The sequence below is a fragment of the Pseudonaja textilis genome, chromosome 14 (assembly GCF_049901715.1).
Source record: "Pseudonaja textilis isolate UNSWEBS1 chromosome 14, rPseTex1.2, whole genome shotgun sequence".
Lineage (NCBI taxonomy): Eukaryota > Metazoa > Chordata > Lepidosauria > Squamata > Elapidae > Pseudonaja > Pseudonaja textilis.
The window spans coordinates 5,844-24,317 of NC_142003.1; the positions used below are offsets into that span (position 1 = coordinate 5,844).

At 40.9% G+C, this 18,474-nt stretch overlaps 1 protein-coding gene across 3 annotated transcripts in view; it reads left to right on the forward strand.

Moving 5' to 3' along the window:
• The first annotated feature begins 632 nt into the window (after positions 1-632).
• The window catches only part of CREBBP (CREB binding lysine acetyltransferase), a 51,604-nt gene continuing 33,762 nt past the window's right edge, over positions 633-18,474 (forward strand). For 2 of the 3 annotated variants that reach the window (XM_026704553.2, XM_026704554.2), the window contains exons 1-5: positions 633-768; positions 2,802-3,502; positions 14,488-14,664; positions 15,516-15,765; positions 16,861-16,974. In XM_026704553.2, the coding sequence (XP_026560338.1) occupies positions 684-768; positions 2,802-3,502; positions 14,488-14,664; positions 15,516-15,765; positions 16,861-16,974 (1,327 nt within the window). In that variant the 5' untranslated portion in view covers positions 633-683. The remainder of the gene's footprint in view (positions 769-2,801; positions 3,503-14,487; positions 14,665-15,515; positions 15,766-16,860; positions 16,975-18,474) is intronic. The other variant, XM_026704555.2, reaches the window with a different exon arrangement.

Below are 18,474 nucleotides of genomic sequence, written 5' to 3' on the forward strand. Positions count from 1 at the left end.
TTTTTTAATTGAGGAATCAACAGCCGCCATCTTGTCGCGGAGCCGGAGCGTGTCGCGGGCGGGAGCCGGGCCGGGCCAGGGCGGGAGCCGGGCCGCGGGGAAGCCGCCGCGGGGCCGCTGACGCCTCACGGACGGGTCCTTTTGCGCCTCGGCCGCCCGGTCCCTCCAGGACGCGCTGCCAGCACCGCGGGCCGCCGCCGCCACCCGCCCGCCCCGGTCTAGCGGCGTGAGTCCCGCCGTGCCCGCTCCCCGTGGGGACGCTGGGCCCCGAAGGCGCGGCGGGCCGGTGGAGGACAGGGAGAACGGCGTCCGCTGCGACTGACCGCCCGCCTGACGGAGGGAGGAGGAGGAGGAGGGAGGGGGCGCGGGCGCCATCCGGGCACTGCGCGAGGGGGAGGGGCGCCGCCGCGCTTCCGCCGCCGCCGCCGCCGCCGCCACTGGGGGTCCTGCTGCTGCTGCCCGTCGCGGCCGCCGAGATGGGGGTCGCGCAGCGGCGGGGGCGGCCGGTAATGAAGCGCTGAGGAGCGGAAGGCGGCCCAGCCTCTCGGCCAGCCCCGCCACGGCGGCGAGCGGGAGAACGACGCGGAGGAGGAGGAGGCGGCGGCGGCGGAGGAAGCCGCGGCCGGCAGAGCGCGGAGCCGCGGGGGAGACCGAGGCCGCAGCGGCGGCGGGCGGCGGAGGCCATGGCGGAGAACTTGCTGGACGGGCCGCCCAACGCCAAGCGGGCCAAGCTCAGCTCGCCCGGTTTCTCCGCCTCCGACACCACAGGTGAGCCGAGGCTGCCGGCCCGGGCGGCCTGTCAGCGAGGAGGCCCTCGGCGGATGTCCGGGCCGCCCGGCGCTGGGCTTCTGTTTCGCCCCTCGTTGCCCGAGCCCGCGGGGCAGCGGCTCTGAGATCGGGGCCGCAATCGCGTGTCCCGAAAGATCGGGCAGGAGGAACCGGGGCGGTGGCGGCGAGGGGAGGACTGGAAGGTGCCGCTCCACAAGGTCACCGGCTTCTGTCAAGCCAGGGTTCCCGGGAGGCGCATCGTGCCGAGCAAAGGAGCCTTTCGCGGCAGCCCCGGCCCTTCTCCCTTTCCCTTGGACGTTCTTTGGTGCCGGGCATGTTAAAAAGCCCCCAGTCGCTTCCTCACAAATGCCAAAACATTTCCATGATCTTCCGTTGTCAAGTAGAATGGTGGTTGTCTTCTGGAAGTATTTAGTTTACTTCAATGAATGTTCTTCCCGACTCCCAAGCGATTCCCTAGTGTAGGGCTTTTAGTTGGATCTGATTACGAGGCGGTCTTCCAAAGATGCTTGTGAAGTTGTGGTTGCAGAGTTCAAAAGCCTCTTTCTTTGATCCACGGTGGTATAACTTAAACTCAGAGAGGTGCTTAGCTGTGATGTGGCTTCAAAATTATTACATGTTTCAGCAATGTCATACATTATGTTATAGAAACGAGAGAACTTCCTGCTTTCCTTTTTTTGACATTGTGTCCCAATCTATAAAACGCAGGGAGGGAGCAGCTATAGAAAAGGCTCACTAGCTCGACTTTCTTAATTGGGGGAGGGGGGGGGGACACCCAGGAAAAGACGGTCCTTCAAATGAGCACAATGAATAAAATACTGCATTACCAAAATTCCATTACACGCATCTCTTTTTAATTTTGAAAACACTTTTTGATGTATATTACATACTTGTTTGAAACATTTGTCACCTTCAGATTTAGATAATGTTAATATACATGTCTCATATTTCAATGTTCCTATCTGTGTAATGACTTGAACAAAACTTAAAGAGTTGTTCAGGCCTAGAGGTAAACTATTTGTTTATCTGATTGCCAGTAAACTATATTTTACTATTACGTTCGGCCTGAGTGATGCGGTTTATGGGAAGCTTAGAAGTTACGTTTTGAGAATACGTTGCTAATTGTAATGTGGTACAATCTCCGTAAACCGTATGCAACGATTGTTTACTTTTGAAACATCTCTTCCTCCATTCCACTGCCCACAGACATAATCAGCATCCCTAAACCATTTGTCTGTGAAGGTTCTCAATTGTCCGGGTTATAGTTGTGCCAAAACATGCTTTTTTCAAAGGGCAACAGAACTTTCTTGATTTTTCCTTGAAGACATCTTCAAGAAATTGAAACTTCTTCAAGAAAAATCAAGAAAGTCCTGTTGCCCTTTGAAAAGTGCCTTTTGGAATATTCCTAAACCATAGTTATATGTATACGTTTGAAAATTCAAACTAATTTTTACATTCTGAAGATGCTAGCTGTGCTAGTGTTGTGAGAATCTGGATGTTTTTTACACTTTAGCTTTTGCTTTAGGGTTTAAACAAATGCACGGTTTCCTTATAGCAGCAGAACCCTTCATTACTATTACAAATATAGGAATCCGCTGAACTAGCTGGTCCTGCTTGCATTTCTATCGATTATATTTTGTTTGAGATTTTCTAAACCGTGATAATACAGTTCATGTTCTTACGTGTATTTTTCTGTTCGTGGATTTCTGATCGTATGAATCATTTTCTAAATGTTAAAATAATACTTTGTATAGGAAAACAAATGATAAAAATGTTTTTGAATCATTTAATTTACTGTTGTTCCTTGTTTAATTTCATTACTTTTGCTTTATGTGTTTTTAAAGGAAGTATTATTATATGATATTTTTATTTTCTCTGGCAACTGCCTCCATCAATATGTTAGGTAAAAAAGCTGTGCTGTACAGCATTTGTTTTGTGTTCTAAACTATGTTCAGAATTGATTTAACTGGGTATAAATTTTTTCTTGCTTACACGAATTTCTGTTAACTTTACAGAATTTGGAACTTTCTTTGATTTGGAAAACGATCTTCCTGATGAATTGATCCCCAATGGAGAGCTGAACCTTGTAAGCAGCAGTGGAAACGTTGTTCCAGATGCAGTTTCTAAACACACACAACTTTCTGAACTTCTGAGGGGAGGCGGTGGCTCTTCTCTTAACCAAGGAATTGGGAATGTGAACTCCGGCAGCCCTGTCCAGCAGAGCATCAATAGCCAGGTCTCGGCACAACCGAACAGTGTGAATATTGGCAACTTGAATGTGATGGGCAAGAGCCCGTTAAATCAGGCAGACGCTGGTGTTTCAAGCCTGGCCAAACAAGCAGCCGGCACATCTGGGCCCAACACCACAGCCACTCCAGGCCTGAATTCTCAAGCACAGAAACAAGTGGGAATGGTGACAAACAGTCCAGCAACCTCCCAGACAGGTTCTGGGATATGTATGAACACTGGCTTCAACCAGGCTCATCCAGGTCTTCTCAACAATAACTCTGGCCACAGTTTAATGAATCAGAGCCAACAAGGACAAGGGCAGGTAATGAATGGTTCCCTTGGGACAACTGGAAGAGGCCGAGGTGCCGGATTGCAATATTCTGTCCCCACCATACAGGGAAATGCAAGCAATGTGCTGGCAGAGACCTTGACGCAGGTGTCTCCTCAAATAACAGGGCACACAAGCCAGGCAGGAGCCATGGCAAAAGTATGTGGGGGTCACGTAAACTGGGGAATGGTTTGTAATTTTATTATATCATTGCAGCTCTCATTGAAATAACTAATTTTCAAAAGATATCGGAATACGTAATTTAATTATCTAAGGTCTAGAGCAGAGGTGGCCAAGTGCTACACAATATTTTGGGAAATAGAGTAAGAGCTACAAAATAATGATTTGCATTCTTTGGTCTTATTGGATTGTTTTGGATTGTTTTTTCCTTGCTATCTGTATTGTTTAAAATCTCACAGGCATATAGTTGGACTTGTATTTCAAGTCCATGTGTTTTTTAAATCTCAGATTGGTACAAAACTGGCTGAATTTTGCAGTTACGCTGCCAAAATTTATTGGTGCAATCGGGATCAGCGGGTCACAAAATAGTGGGGCGGAGGAAGGGGCAGCACGGCCTTTCCCTAGTTTAGAATAGTTGGCAATTATTTGAGACTGGTGCTGAATTTAAACTTGATTTTGTACTTGATCATAATTTTCCCAAGTATGGTATTTCCCTGAAACATTGAGTTATATCTTTGAGCTGGCTGCCTTAAGATAATGCCCCAAATTGGAATTGGGGAAACTTCTCTTTTTAAAAGCTGGTGTTTTAATCAGGTCTTTGCTGTTTTTTAAAAGACGGCGAGAAATAGTTGTCTTGAGTTCTGGCTATGGTAGCATTGTTGCCACTGGTCATTCGTGGTATCATATCACCTGAATTGCCTGGAATGCAACAATTAATATTTTCTGTCATTGTTATATGCTGAATGTTTGGATTGGACTCTTTGCTCTGCATTTATTTGTGACAATATTTTTTCTTTCAACATCGGCTGATTTATGAAATGATCGTAGAACTATAAACTTAGAAGGGGCTAGTGAGGCATGAACTCTACTCCTTGTAGGATCCACATTAAGGCATCTCGAACAGATGGCTTCTCTAGCCTCTGCTCAAAGACTTGAGGTTGGATAATCACCCCTTCTTCGCATAATTGGTTCCACTGTTGGATTCCTGTTGGGGTTAGGGCATTTTCTAGTAGGAATCTGCCATCCTATAATTTCTGCATATTATTCCATATCCTGCATTTTGGAATACTGTGGCACAGGCCACAATAATTGGTATGATTTCCTTCCACATATTTGAAGACTGCTGTCACGTTCCACCCCTACCCCTATCCCGTGCCTTCTCAGAGCTAGCTGTTCCTAAAATCTTCTGCCTTTCTTCTGAGGACCTGAGGTTTTTAATCCCTTGATCATCCTGATTATCTGAATTGGTTTGTAACTCTGGTGCCCATTTACTATGTACAATCCTCAAGAGTCAGATTTCAGATATTTCAGATAGAAATATAACGTCCTGCCATTTAAAAAATTATACTTTGATTAATGCCATCTAACACTGAATTTTCCTCCCAAGCAGCTACATTGCTTTGTTAATTTTGGTGCATTATAATAAGCTGGTATTCCAAGTTTAGTATTGAAAATGCTGTTGCCGAGCCAGGTATCTGCCATTCAACATTGGTGCATTTAATGTCTATTTCCTAAGTGAAGAATTTTGCATTTTTCTGTTATTTTCAGGCCATTTCTTTAATCAAGCCCTAATCGGTTTTCTGTCATCTGTACATTTGTTCAGCATTTCCTTTTTCATCAAATTAGTTAATAAACATTTTGAATAGTACAGAGCCTAGGATTGACCCTTGTGATATCATATTCAGTTCTTCTCAATTTCAGTTTAATGAAGATCTGTTTATGAACCCATTGAGAATATGATTTTGAGCTATCTGTATCTCCATTTAATTATCATGCTCATCATCCCTAAGTAGTTGGCTCATCGGAAACAAGATTTAATGTACCAAAATCAAGATATATTATATCTACAGTATTTCTATAGATTTGATTTTAAAAACGAAATCAAGATATTTGGGCAAGATTTGTTTTCCATAAATCTATGCTGACTTCTGGTAACTGCTGTATTATTTTCAAAGTATTACTGACACAGCCATGTCAAGAAAGGCAATTAATTTGAATATATAGAAGTTTGATAGTCTAGACATCTGATTGGCTAGGATTCTGCAGATTTCAGAATATTCCACTGAAAGTTATAGCAACCCCTTCAACAAATTCTGGGAATTGTGTCATTGTAGCTGAGAGACAAAATGGTATTCAGAAGTGTATATCCAAGCAGAGTCTAGAGAGGCACTTTAATTTGCAGACACCCAGGAAAAGGATAATATAGTATAATTTTAACACCTTTGTCATCAGATTATTGGACATAAGATTATGAAGTCCAAAAAATGGAATGCTTTATTGCAAAGAGGTCTGTTTCAAACATACGATTTATGTGAAATGAACATACATCTAAGGAATAAATATAAAACTATATTTATCATCGTTTATGATGAGCAATTGAGAGATTAGTAAAGCAAAGAAGCATAATTATAGGTTCTGAATAAAAGACAGAACTTTTTTTGTTTTGGTTGTACCAAGAATGAATCTACTATAGTAAGTGGAATGACTGCGAGAAGATAAATTACAAATCCTGTATAAATAAACAGTTGATTATTTAATCTCCTAAGAGTAGGAACAGAAAATTAAGGAAATTAAATGCATGGGCTTCTTGGGACATAGTAAAACAAATTATATTATAGAATGCCCCCCCAAAAGGGGAATTATGCTGGTTCAATGTTTCAAAAGGGGAGCTTGGTGAAATCATTAAATAAAAGAAACCGTGGTTTAGAAAATGCATATAAGAGAATGCTACAGAAGAAAGTAAGAGAGAAAGATATTGTATAATGAGTATATATAGAAAAAATAAATACAAAAATGTAATTAAAGAGAAAATGGGATAGTTAAGATTAAAAGGGGTAGAAAAATGCAGAATGATTTTGATGGAAGCAAATAGTTGTTTTGGAAGCGGGTGAAGAGGAGCCACCAGTAGAGTGGAATTAAAAATAAAAATTATGAAATTATTTGGGATGAAGCTGCAGTGAGGGAATAGCAGAAAGAATACTTTAGAGGCTTGTATGGAAATGTCAGTAAAAACAGGAATTGTCACAACTACTGTTATTGTTACTATTATATGGCCAGCAGTCAAAAAGAACTAAACTGAAAAATGAAGATGCATAAACACTGACTAGAAAACAAATCAATATGAATTTTCCAGGAGAGGCAGAAGCGCAGGATTGGACAATCTGGAAAGATCTATCCCAACAAACAGGAGGTACAAATGGAAACAGGTCCTTGATCAAAATGTGTTCTTTAAGATGGGATCAGTTGATGAGTTGCGGGTCCCAGTGCCGGGATGAATCAGCTGACGACCTGCACCCAGACAGACTGTCTGGGTGGGCTCCTCTTGATGGCAAAGATGACAGACACAAAGGTTTCTTTTGGTGAGAGGAAAAGAGCCCAGAGCAAACTTTGCCCCTCTCTTTTATTGTGCAGCAAGCAGGGGGGTGGGTTTAGGTTACATGAGGTTAGACAGGAACAGGAAACACTGCCATATATGGTTAATCCTTATGCTATAGCTGACTCAGGATTTTGTACAGGAACAGGAAACATTGCCATATATGGTTAATCCTTAGTGACTCAGGTTTTACACGTAGCTGTTCCTATAGTGTCACCCTATATATGTATTGTATGTGTATTGGGTTGTCTGTGTACGTGACTTCCTACTGATGTGTCATATCGCAACATCTCCTCTGTTTTTATCTTGTTTTTAGGGCTATTTACTCACTATCCTCACTGTTATGTCCAGTCTAGGTCCTCCGACTCATCCTGTCATAGGTTCATGAGAATTCGTGGTTCCCTTTGGCAGCATCTTTGGTGAACTCGTTATCAGAGTCATCGAATCTGAGGAGAATTGCAAGAGGGCCTTTTTCTCTATTAGCGCATTAATTTGTTTTTGTTTTGAGTATAAATCCGAATCAATTTGGCCAAATTTTCTTTTAAGGATTTCTAAGAATTTACCTATCACACATGGTCCAATGGTACATGCCAACAAGAGAAGGATAAGTGGACCAGCTATAGCAGATAACAATGTTGTTAACCATGGGGAAAGGTTAAATAGTCCTTGATACCAAGTATGTTGTGAAGCTCGTTCCCTTTCTCTTAATTTTAATCTGGTGTCTAGTTCTTTCATGGAATCTAGGACAACTCCTGAGCTATCAGCATAGAAACAACACTCTTCTTTAAGAGCAGCACATAGTCCCCCTTGTTTCAAAAACAAGAGGTCTAGGCCTCTGCGGTTTTGTAAGACCACCTCAGATAAAGAGGTAAGAGAAGTTTGCAAGGCAAGAATGGATTTTTCGACCCTTCTAAGATCTTCATCTATGGTGGCACTTAACTGGCGAAGATGCTGATCAGAAGTAACAAGGCCAGCTATACCTGTGGCCGTCCCAGAAGCCCCCAATCCCAGCAGTACAGTTAGCATCAAAGCAGTTACTACTTCTCTTTTTGCCCTAAGGTTATATTGTCTAGGTTCTAGTAAAGAAACAAAATCTTCTGAGTTATATACATCAATTTTGGGAAACAATTGTACCTGAATACAAAATGATTTTTTTTGTCAATAATACATAATCATTTCAGCAAAGTCAAAATGTAATTTGGGGAAATAGGAAGAAATCATGGTGTAATTAGTTGTAGAGTTGAGTATTTGTCCATAAGCGTCCTTGATGACCCATGTGATGTTGTGTGGTTTGTGGCGTTAAGGCTGGTGGATGTTCCATCAGTCCAGCGAAACGAACAGCCAAGCAGGAAGAAGAGGAGTGCTGTCATCTTTTTCGGATGATGGCTTCGCTGGTTGTGGGCGGTGATATGGGCGGACACACCTTGCAGGAACCCAAAGAGTTCTGTCAGGAAGCTGGACTGCTGCGTAGCCTCGACCCCAGGTGATCAATTCGGCAGGTCCTTTCCACGCAGGATCAGGTAACTGTCTATAATAGACTAGTGGTCTCGAAGTGGGAACAGGTGGTTTAGTAAAGTGTCGAGATGCAGCAGACAGGGGAGGGGTGCCAGTGAGATTAAGGAAGTTGAGCGTATACAGACAAACATTCAAAATATTTTGTAATGCTGGGAGGCTAGGGGGGCCCTTAAGGCCATTTGACCCCATGTATCGTTGCAATGCCAATTTTAAGGTTTGATGAGCCCTTTCAACAATAGCTTGCCCCTGGCTATTGTAGGCAATCCCAAACTTGTGGATAATGGACCAGTGATAGCAGAACTCAGAGAATTGAGAGCTGATATAGGCTGGTCCATTATCTGTTTTTAGAATTTTTGGCGATCCCAGCACTACGAAGGTCCGAATACAATGATTAATAACATGCTTTGACGCCTCTCCCTTTGAGGGGTGGCCATAATGAACCCTGAATAGGTGTCAACAGACACATGAAGGTATTTCAAGGGGCAAAAGGTGAGAATTGAGTGACATCCATTTGCCATGTCTCACAAGCCTCTATGCCCCTGGGATTAATCCCTTGAGGAAGCGTTTTTGCTTGCAAACTGCAAGTGGGACATTGTTGGATGATTGCCTTTGCTTCTTCCAGAGAAATGCCAAATTGTTTAACCAGAGCCTTTTGTTTTGATGAAAATAACTATGACTTTCCCCTGCTGATAGAGGGGAAGGTTGAGGCATCTTAATACTGATTGGAAGTATTTTACAAGCAGTATCAGCTACCTGGTTCCCTTCAGAAAGGAAACCTGGGAGATGTTGATGACTACGATGTGGGCTACTAATAGGGAATGGGTCCTAGATTGAATGAGCATTTGCAGCTGAAGCAACAGTGTCATTAATGATGGTTGTATAGAAGGAGATAGATATGCCTCAAAAATATGTAAGACCAATTGGGAGACATATAGACTATCCGTTATGATGTTAATTGGTTGTTCAGGAAATGTTTTCAAAGCCAAGTTAAAGGCAGCCAATTCAGCTTGTTGTGCTGAAGATTGGGGCTTTGTCAATTGCTTGTGCCAGTTGCCTTGATCATACCAGACACAGGCACCATGAGTTTTAGAGCCATCAGTGAAGATTGTGATGGCTTGAGTTAGTGGAAAAGCAACTACTGGAGAGGAAAAGGTAATAGGTACCGTTTTTATTAGCTGCAAACGAGGGTCAGAAGGAAGATGGCAAGAGATGGGACCAATCCAATTTTCCAGAGCGTCCTGTAATACATCAGATGTCTGAAAAAGGGGGTCCCATTGAGACAGTTTGAAGGGAACATGTATTGCCTGGAGATCATGGCCGAGTAGGGCCTTAGCTCGGTGACGCCCTTAGTACAGAGCAAGGCGAGCTGAAGGGCCCGAGAGGTAATAGTTGCCCTAGGAGTATGGGGAAGGTGAAGCCATTCAATGATGCACAGCTTCTTTGTTTTGGGGGCTGTTTGGAAGAGAATAGCTGTGAGGAGAGCAGGTGTGGGCAAGATAGCCAAAGATAGCAAACAGTTGGGGATGATGCGATCCACCCACACTTGCTTTAAGGTATTGTTGACTTGGGCTAGTGCCTCCAAGTGCTGTCTTGTAAGATGGACCACATCTGAAGGATGTTTCAAGCCCGTAAGGGCATGGAATAGAGGGGAAAGGGTTGCAGTAGTGACAGAAAGATAAGGCCGTGCCCAATTGAGAAGGCTTTTGTTGAAGGGGAAGAGGGAGGGGGGAGCGGGGGGGCGTTTGGAGACAAAGAGTAGGTGGGTGGAGTTTCTGCTGGAAGAGCAGGGGGGGAATTAGACAAAGGAGCTGCTGAAAGAGCAGGGGGGGAATTAGGCAAAGGAGCTGCCGAAAGAGCAGTGGGGGGATTTGAAGAAGGAGGGAGGGAATCTTGTTGATTCAAAGTTGAATCAGGAGAAGGATAAAAAATATCAATCGCAGCCATGAGCGCTCTCCAGGTACAGAGAATATGTGGCGCTGCCCGAGGAGGTTGATGGATCCATTTCCCAATTTTCTCCCATGTGGAGCGTTTAAGAGTGCCATCCTCGGAATAAGCTGGGCAATGTTTTTGAAGATAGAGGAGAAAAGATATTATAGCTTTCCTTGAAAGAGGAAAGACTGTCATGCCATTAGTTCTTTGCAGAGCATTGGCCTTCCTGACTAAAAAATGAAGTTCATCCACATGCTTGGACAGAACTTTGGAAAGTGGGGAGCCCATACTTACGAATGCGCTTGCTGTTGCCCAGTGGGTAGTACGGGAGTCAGGGCGACGTCTCCCTAGAAAAGGAGCACGTTGTGAAATCACGTCGGGGTCACCAGTTGATGAGTTGCGGGTCCCAGTGCCGGGATGAATCAGCTGACGACCTGCACCCAGACAGACTGTCTGGGTGGGCTCCTCTTGATGGCAAAGATGACAGACACAAAGGTTTCTTTTGGTGAGAGGAAAAGAGCCCAGAGCAAACTTTGCCCCTCTCTTTTATTGTGCAGCAAGCAGGGGGGTGGGTTTAGGTTACATGAGGTTAGACAGGAACAGGAAACACTGCCATATATGGTTAATCCTTACGCTATAGCTGACTCAGGATTTTGTACAGGAACAGGAAACATTGCCATATATGGTTAATCCTTAGTGACTCAGGTTTTACACGTAGCTGTTCCTATAGTGTCACCCTATATATGTATTGTATGTGTATTGGGTTGTCTGTGTACGTGACTTCCTACTGATGTGTCATATCGCAACAATCAGTAAAACTGTTTCAGGATTCTCTATCTAGAGACTAGTGAAAGAACATACAGCTCAAGGACTCTACTGCATCTCTGCAAAGATGTATACGTTGAAAGACTATTGTTTTATAATGCCCCAATCAGAGTGGCAAGGCAGTGCATCTTAAATGCTACAAATGTAACATCCAATATAACAAAAAACAAGTCGTGAATGTTGTATGAATGTTGAAGAAAAGTAACATTGCCAGTATAGATGATTTAATTGGAGAAATATTAACATGCCTTGTGATTTGCCTATGAAGTGGCTGTGTGATTTCAGTATCAGTGTGAAGGAGTTAGGATTGGAAAGATTAGAAGAATGATATTGTTATTCTATTTTACAAAGGGAAGGATATTAAGTGGTAGGAAAGGAGTACAGTGAACTGGTGTGGCGTGAATTTTTGGTCTCCTGTTATACCGAAGGAAGTTCTGGAAAGTAGCAGATGCCGAATCACTGAACATGATCGATGCCTCTGAAGAAATTTTAGAATTAAAGAAGAGGCAATGGAAGGTAGATCGGGGGGAGCAATCTTTTGTTGGTTACAGATTGCGCTTAGTACTTTTTTTATGTTAGATGAGGGTGTAGTGGATGGATTAACAATGCAGAGTCAGGATTTTCTGGGATGGTGAGTCTACCCATGTTTTGACTTTTATGCCATTAGTTTTCAGCAGCTGCATTCAGATTTCAATTTGGAATTCAATTCGTGATTCCGGTTATTGCAAAAATGGAATTTGGGGTGTGGATGATGCTCTGAGGCCTCGAGATGCTCTGGATGGAGCTGTGATGTGGTTCTGTAGATGTCATCTCCTTGTCAGAGTCACTATTTTCTTTGAACAAGAAAGTGGATATACAATATCATGTCTAAGTTGAATGTCACTACCGATGAAAGAGACTTTAAGCACATCAGCAATTCTTTGAATAAATCAACTTGTGCATTGCAAATAAAATATTCAGTGTTAAAACTTAATTGTAGAAGGAACTAAAGACACGTTTCCCCTGACAACCTGTAGATTAAATGTATTAAACTCAGTGACAGGCCATCATTACATTACATAGATACAGAATAGTGAAGTGTGAAAATATTTTAGAGAGCATCTAGTTTGGCCCCGCTATTCAATGAAGGGTATACTAAGGATTTCACGCAGCTTACCATTATCCAGCCTTGGTTTGAAGACCTCCAGTGAAGGGAAATGTATCCATTGACAAGGTGACTTCTACTTTTCTCAGGAATTCTTCCTAATATCTAACTTGAATTACTTCTCTGCATTTTCAACACATTCGTTCTGGTCCTGCCTGCTGGAGTAACAGAGAACAAGTCCACTTCCTCCTGTATTATGACAAGTTTTATATTTCTGAAGATTGCTATCCTATCTTTTTCAGTCTTCTCTTCAGCAGAATACTTACACTGTACATTGAACAATTTCTGTTTTAACTGATATGGTTGCTCTATTCTCTTGTTTTTCATTTGTATAGTATAGGTTTTATTTGCAGTTTTCAATTGTGGACTACAGAGGGATATATAAATATTTGAAATCAATTAATATAAAAATACATTTCAGAAATTTCTGGAGAACCAGAAAACCTATTGAGAGGGCTGCTCTAATCCTGAGAATATTCCACAAGCAAATGACATAGACACAACCCGAACCCACTTCTTTGGTTACTGTGTAGAAACTGGTAATCAGAGCGATGCTGGCTTAAAGCTTTTAGGACAGATAGCTGTTGATAGACCAATTTCCAGGACACATTAAGGAATTTCTTCCATTACTCTCTTTCTGGAAAGAAATCCCTTCATTGGGAGAAGTTATTCATTTTCCCCATGCTGCATATCCCACCTTTGAATGACTGAGTGCTGGTCGTCTTCAGAAGGAAGGAGGGAAAGCAGAAGGGCCTCTGTACTCGATGGCTCTTTAACGTGCATTTTTACATCTCTACAATGCTCACTTCTTTCCTTAAATTATGCAGTCCGAGATGTTGTATAATGTTATTTTTGAAGGAGCATTATCTCTTATTTAGGTCCAAATAATTTGCAAAGATTTTAATAGTTAATAGTATTAGGGCATAGTTTGGGGATTAAAAAATTAAGACACGTTGGTCATATAAAATAGGCTGCAGGATTTGAATGCTTTTGTCATTTATAATCTAGTAGCAAATTACTTGATGTATTTATAGTTAATTTTTTGATGGCTTAATTGTTCTTTAATAATTTAACACTTCAAAATAATTGTCTGATTTTTTAAAATATTGTTCATTGATTCAGGTTTTTTTTAATTGCCAATTTTGAGATCCAGCAACAATTTTTCTTTTTAAAATCTTTCCAAATTATGCTTGGATATTAGCAATTTTTATATTAATAATCCGTAAGCAAGATGAAAAAATATTATTGCACGTAGAGAATGCATATTATGCAAGTGGTTTTTTAAGCTTACATTGTAGTTCTCTCTGTTAAATGCCAACTTTCATCAGGCCCAACTAAGATAATTGTAGAGCATGAATGCTGGGAGTTCTTATTCCAAAGCCTCTGGAGGGTCACAGAGTCTCAATTTCTGACATACAATGTTTTAAAATTAATATGGCCACCAAGAAAATCACAGAAGAGCGGAGCAAGTGGTTTATATATCGGAAGGAATTGCTCTATCGAGTGGCAACAGTGTTTGTCAGAAGAAGGCGTTTTGATTTATTTTGTACTTAGGTCTTCAGGTGCTAATTTCAGCTAAAACTATTGGAAGTTTTATTCTTGTGCATCCTTATGTTGAAATATTATAAATAAGATTTAAAAAATGAAGAGCAAGTAATTTCCTCTTCATGTGAAATATACTTATTCTCATTCCAGTGATGATTTTTTTTCTTGTTGTAAAATGTGCAGTGTTCCTTCAAAAATAATACTTGAAAATCATGACTGTGTGGATCATAGCAACAAAACCATGCACATAATTGTAATAGTCTTAACTGTTAAGCTTTAGGTATATAGGAAGTCCTTGTTTAGCAACTGTCTCAAACAATAATCATTTGCAGTTCCAACAGTGATGAAAAAGTAACTTTGTGACCGTTCTTGTATTTATGACCTTCCCAGGTCTGTAAAGCAAAAACAAGCTTAATGAAGATTGTAAGCACAGTAACAGTTTCACTTAACAACCGCTTTGCTTAATAATCAAGTTGCTGGTCTCAGTTGGGTCATTAAACAAGGACTACTTGTACTATTAATTCAAACAATTTGCATTTTGGGCTTGGAAAATTATATACTATTCATTTCAGTCTGTACCTGCGCTTAAGTGAATACAGAAATCTAACATCGTTAATTTTACTTTCATTCCAGATGGGAATGGCCAGTAACCCAGGTCCCTTTGGGCAACCATTTAGTCAACCTGGAGGGCAGCAAATGGGAGCAACAGGAGTCAACCCACCACTACCAAATAAACAAGGCATAGCAAATAACCTGTCTCCCTTTCCTTCAGATATCAAGAGTATTTCAGTTACCAATGTGCCAAATATGGTGAGTTGCTTGTAACTCATTTGGAGGTTCGCTACAGTACTTAGGGTTTTATTGTCATTACTACTAGGGCAAGATGGTAAAACAATAACAACATAGTATTCCATGAGAATAACGGCAAGAGATATGCAGAAAACTACATTCTAAACAACCTGGAACTGAAGTAGTGATAAAATTTTCTGACAAGCTCTGGGTTATGAAGTTACCTGTTAGGAACTCTGGAATGAACCTTCTTGTGCCTTTAGCATTTTAGTAGATTTTTAGGAGCTGTTTCGAATAGCTGGGATACGTTTAGTAGCAACCTTGGTGAAGTTGAGGTAGCTAATAAGGAATTGTTTTCCTATGGAAGATTTATTTGGTTATGTTTGTCAAGTTGTTCAGGATGCAAATTAGGAGACCAGAAAGATTTCTCAAAGAGAAAAAAAAATAGCAAACGCCAAAAAACTTTTAGATGGAGGTAGATCGCTTTAGAATGTATGTCATTATGTACCCCTGCAGCTGCGCCAAGTTGAACAGGCTTCCATTCAGTATGTGGAGGCTCTGTAATGTTCATGTAATTTAATTACTTTTCATTAGGGAAAAATAGGTTGTGGCTTGTAAAATATTTTGACTATAGCACTATTTTTTTTTAAGTCCTGAGTCTTTTATTCCTAAACAATGTACTGTGTGTATTGTTATGTAAGCTGCAAAATTATGCTAAAGTTTAACATTAAAAATAAAATGGCTTGTGGCCTCTTAGGAGGTAGTTTATCACTCCCAAGAGATTTAAGATGGTAGTCAAACTAACTTATGTATTAAGCACATATGTTGTCCTGCACATATAAAGCTTAATGTACTGCATTTTTTGCTTTTAGTCTCAGATGCAAACCCAGGTACAGCAAGTGGGAATTGTATCTACACAGGCTATGTCAACAGGGCCAACAGCGGACCCTGAAAAACGCAAACTGATTCAGCAACAGCTGGTTCTGCTACTTCATGCTCATAAGTGTCAGAGGCGAGAACAAGCCAATGGAGAAGTGCGGACATGTGCTCTTCCACACTGCCGAACTATGAAAAATGTCCTGAATCACATGACGCATTGTCAAGCGGGAAAGGCCTGTCAAGGTAAGAGCCAACGTGTGGTGTGTTGCTCCCTAGCTTTGGTATAAAACAGTCCCTTTCATATGGTTTTATACAACATCTAGGACAGGGGTGGGCAAACTACGGCCCGCGGGCCACATCCGGCCCGTTGGTCTTTTTAATCCGGCCCGCCGAAGATTGGTACAGAATTAAGGCTTGATGTGAATGATTGAATGATTGCATTCATTTGATTTTGACTTGTAATGACAGGCATTTCAACACCAGGTGGTGGCCCGTCTGTCAAATTTTAAAAGTCAATGAGGCCCCCGAGCCAAAAAGTTTGCCCAACCCTGATCTAGGAGATGGAAATTGACCCAAAGTAGTCCAACCTGATGGTTCTCATGATATGGTGTCATATAGTTCCTTGAAGTCAAAATGGCTGGGTTATTTCTTTTTCCTTGCTTTGGTGAAATAGAATCTTCTGGAAAGTAATGAGTTTTCATACATGTTTTCAGCTTTCACCTTCATTGCGTTTGCATTGATTTTCACGAGTTAAAAGTACTCACAAAAGCACAGGCATTTGTTATCTTCTGTGGGACTGCAAAAAACTGCTTCCAATCCATTTTAGTTGGGCTGCTTTTGACTAACTAGTGTTCTCTTATTAAGAGTTTTAAAGTTTACTCTTAATGTTCTGCTGGGATTTCTGCTTCCTTTGTATGTTTGGAACCTAAAGGAAGATAGTTTTGACTGGTAAGGATAATCTTTTGTTTTTCCTTCTAATTTCAAAAATGTCTTCAAACGTGTCAAAGCCAATAAACAACCTCAAAAGGTTGCATTTCTTGTAACTCATTCGAGCTATGAGGGCTTTGCAGCATAGGTCTTTTTTAGAAAAATATGACTTACTTTATGGTATTTCAATACAGTAATTCCAGTTACTGGTCCTTTGTTTAATAGGTGATATCCTCAGTATATGATCAGCAGAATTCTCAGCATAGCGAATTCTATGTTGCAGTATAGCAAATAGTGGATACCCCCTATTCATAGATCCAAGCTTTGCAAATGCTACTGTGTGATTTAACAAACTTGGAATTAAGGTTATTCAGGACTACAGAGGTTTAGTTTATGGTTTCTCTTCTGTAGTGGCACATTGTGCATCATCACGTCAGATCATATCCCACTGGAAAAATTGTACACGGCATGACTGCCCAGTGTGTCTCCCACTGAAAAATGCTAGTGACAAGAGAAGCCAGCAACGTAAGTAGCCTTTTTTGTTGAAGAATGTTTTTTTATTGGGAGTAAAGAAAAATTCAGAACAAATACATTGTCTCCATTTCCTGCTTTCCTTTGAAACTTGTTCCTTTAAAATGATATCGAATTAAGAAAATATAAAGCCACAGTGTTATTAGGATGTTTAATCTTAAATAGTTTGATTGCTTACCTGCATTTGGCTAAAAAGCCTCCCAGGGTAAATGAAGAGTAGGGGTGCCAAACTGGTGGGCCATGGGCCAGATGCGTCACATGCAAGCCACGCCTACCCCAGCTCCCCAAAGGGAAAAACCGTCCCAATAAGTCGCCTGTAATGTAGAGGAATAGAAATAACCTTAGAAAAAATACCTGGCAGCTATTACAAAGGCACCTGCTTAGTCCCGAAAGAAGAGAAAGAGTAAGGAAGGAACTAAAGATTGGCCTACCAGAAGCCCTTTGGGTATAAAAGGAAGGCAAAAGAAAGAAATCCTGTTAGGCTTTCAAGATTCTGTAGTCTCTATCGATAAAGTAAAATTCCATTATTTTTTGTAACTCTGTTCACATAGGTTCCAAGTTAGGAAAATCACGAAAGCCTTTCTGTTAGATATAAAATGTAATAGTCTGAAAATATTTTTTAAAAATGTATTCAGATTTTAAAACTTTCTTTAAAATCATTCATTAATCTGTCAAACCTATCTCTGCCCAGAATCACTCTGTGAGAAAGATGATTTCTAAATTTGCTATATAAATGGATAAAAATAAAAATTATGAGCATAATTATATTCTCTTCTGTTTGCTAATATGGAGATGAGATAAATCAATGGATCTGGTAACCAATCATTCTGAAGGGTGAATTACTAAAGAATATGAGGGGATAGAACAGCAGAGTAGAGAAGTAAAACAAGGAATGCTAAGTCCTAAGGATTTGAGTGATAAATTGCTGGTCCTGAAGTATACTTTGTAGTGACTGAATTCTAATCAGGACTTCTGGCATTAATTATTTGGAAATAGTTGATTGGATATTCAGCAAGATGGGAAATGGTCACTAAACAACAAAGAAACTTAAAGTGTAGTCAGCTAAATGAATTATCATTATGAGAATAACTGCTGCTTTGGACAACTTGGGTTTTAGCCAGCATTTAGTCAGTGTAATGTGTATATGTGTATATTTGTATACGTATCGCATAATTGTTTTTTCTTAAGTACTGATGTCTAATTACAATTTTTGAATATATTTCTCAGAGCGCTATTGAAATTCTCCCATTTCAATAGAATTAGAATTACAGCTGTTCTAAGGGGAGGGAAAGTTATTTTGATCTTGAATCTACAAATGATTCCTTTGTATGCACTTGTAGATCAACAGAAGGGAGTGTTGTTCATCAAGAAATGTATGTACTTCTCAGTATTTACAAACTAACCCTAATGTAAATTTGCTGATAGGTTAAATGGTCCCTTTAAAAATGCTGGAGCTATCTTGGAAGTGAACTCAGCACAAACCAAACCTTGAGA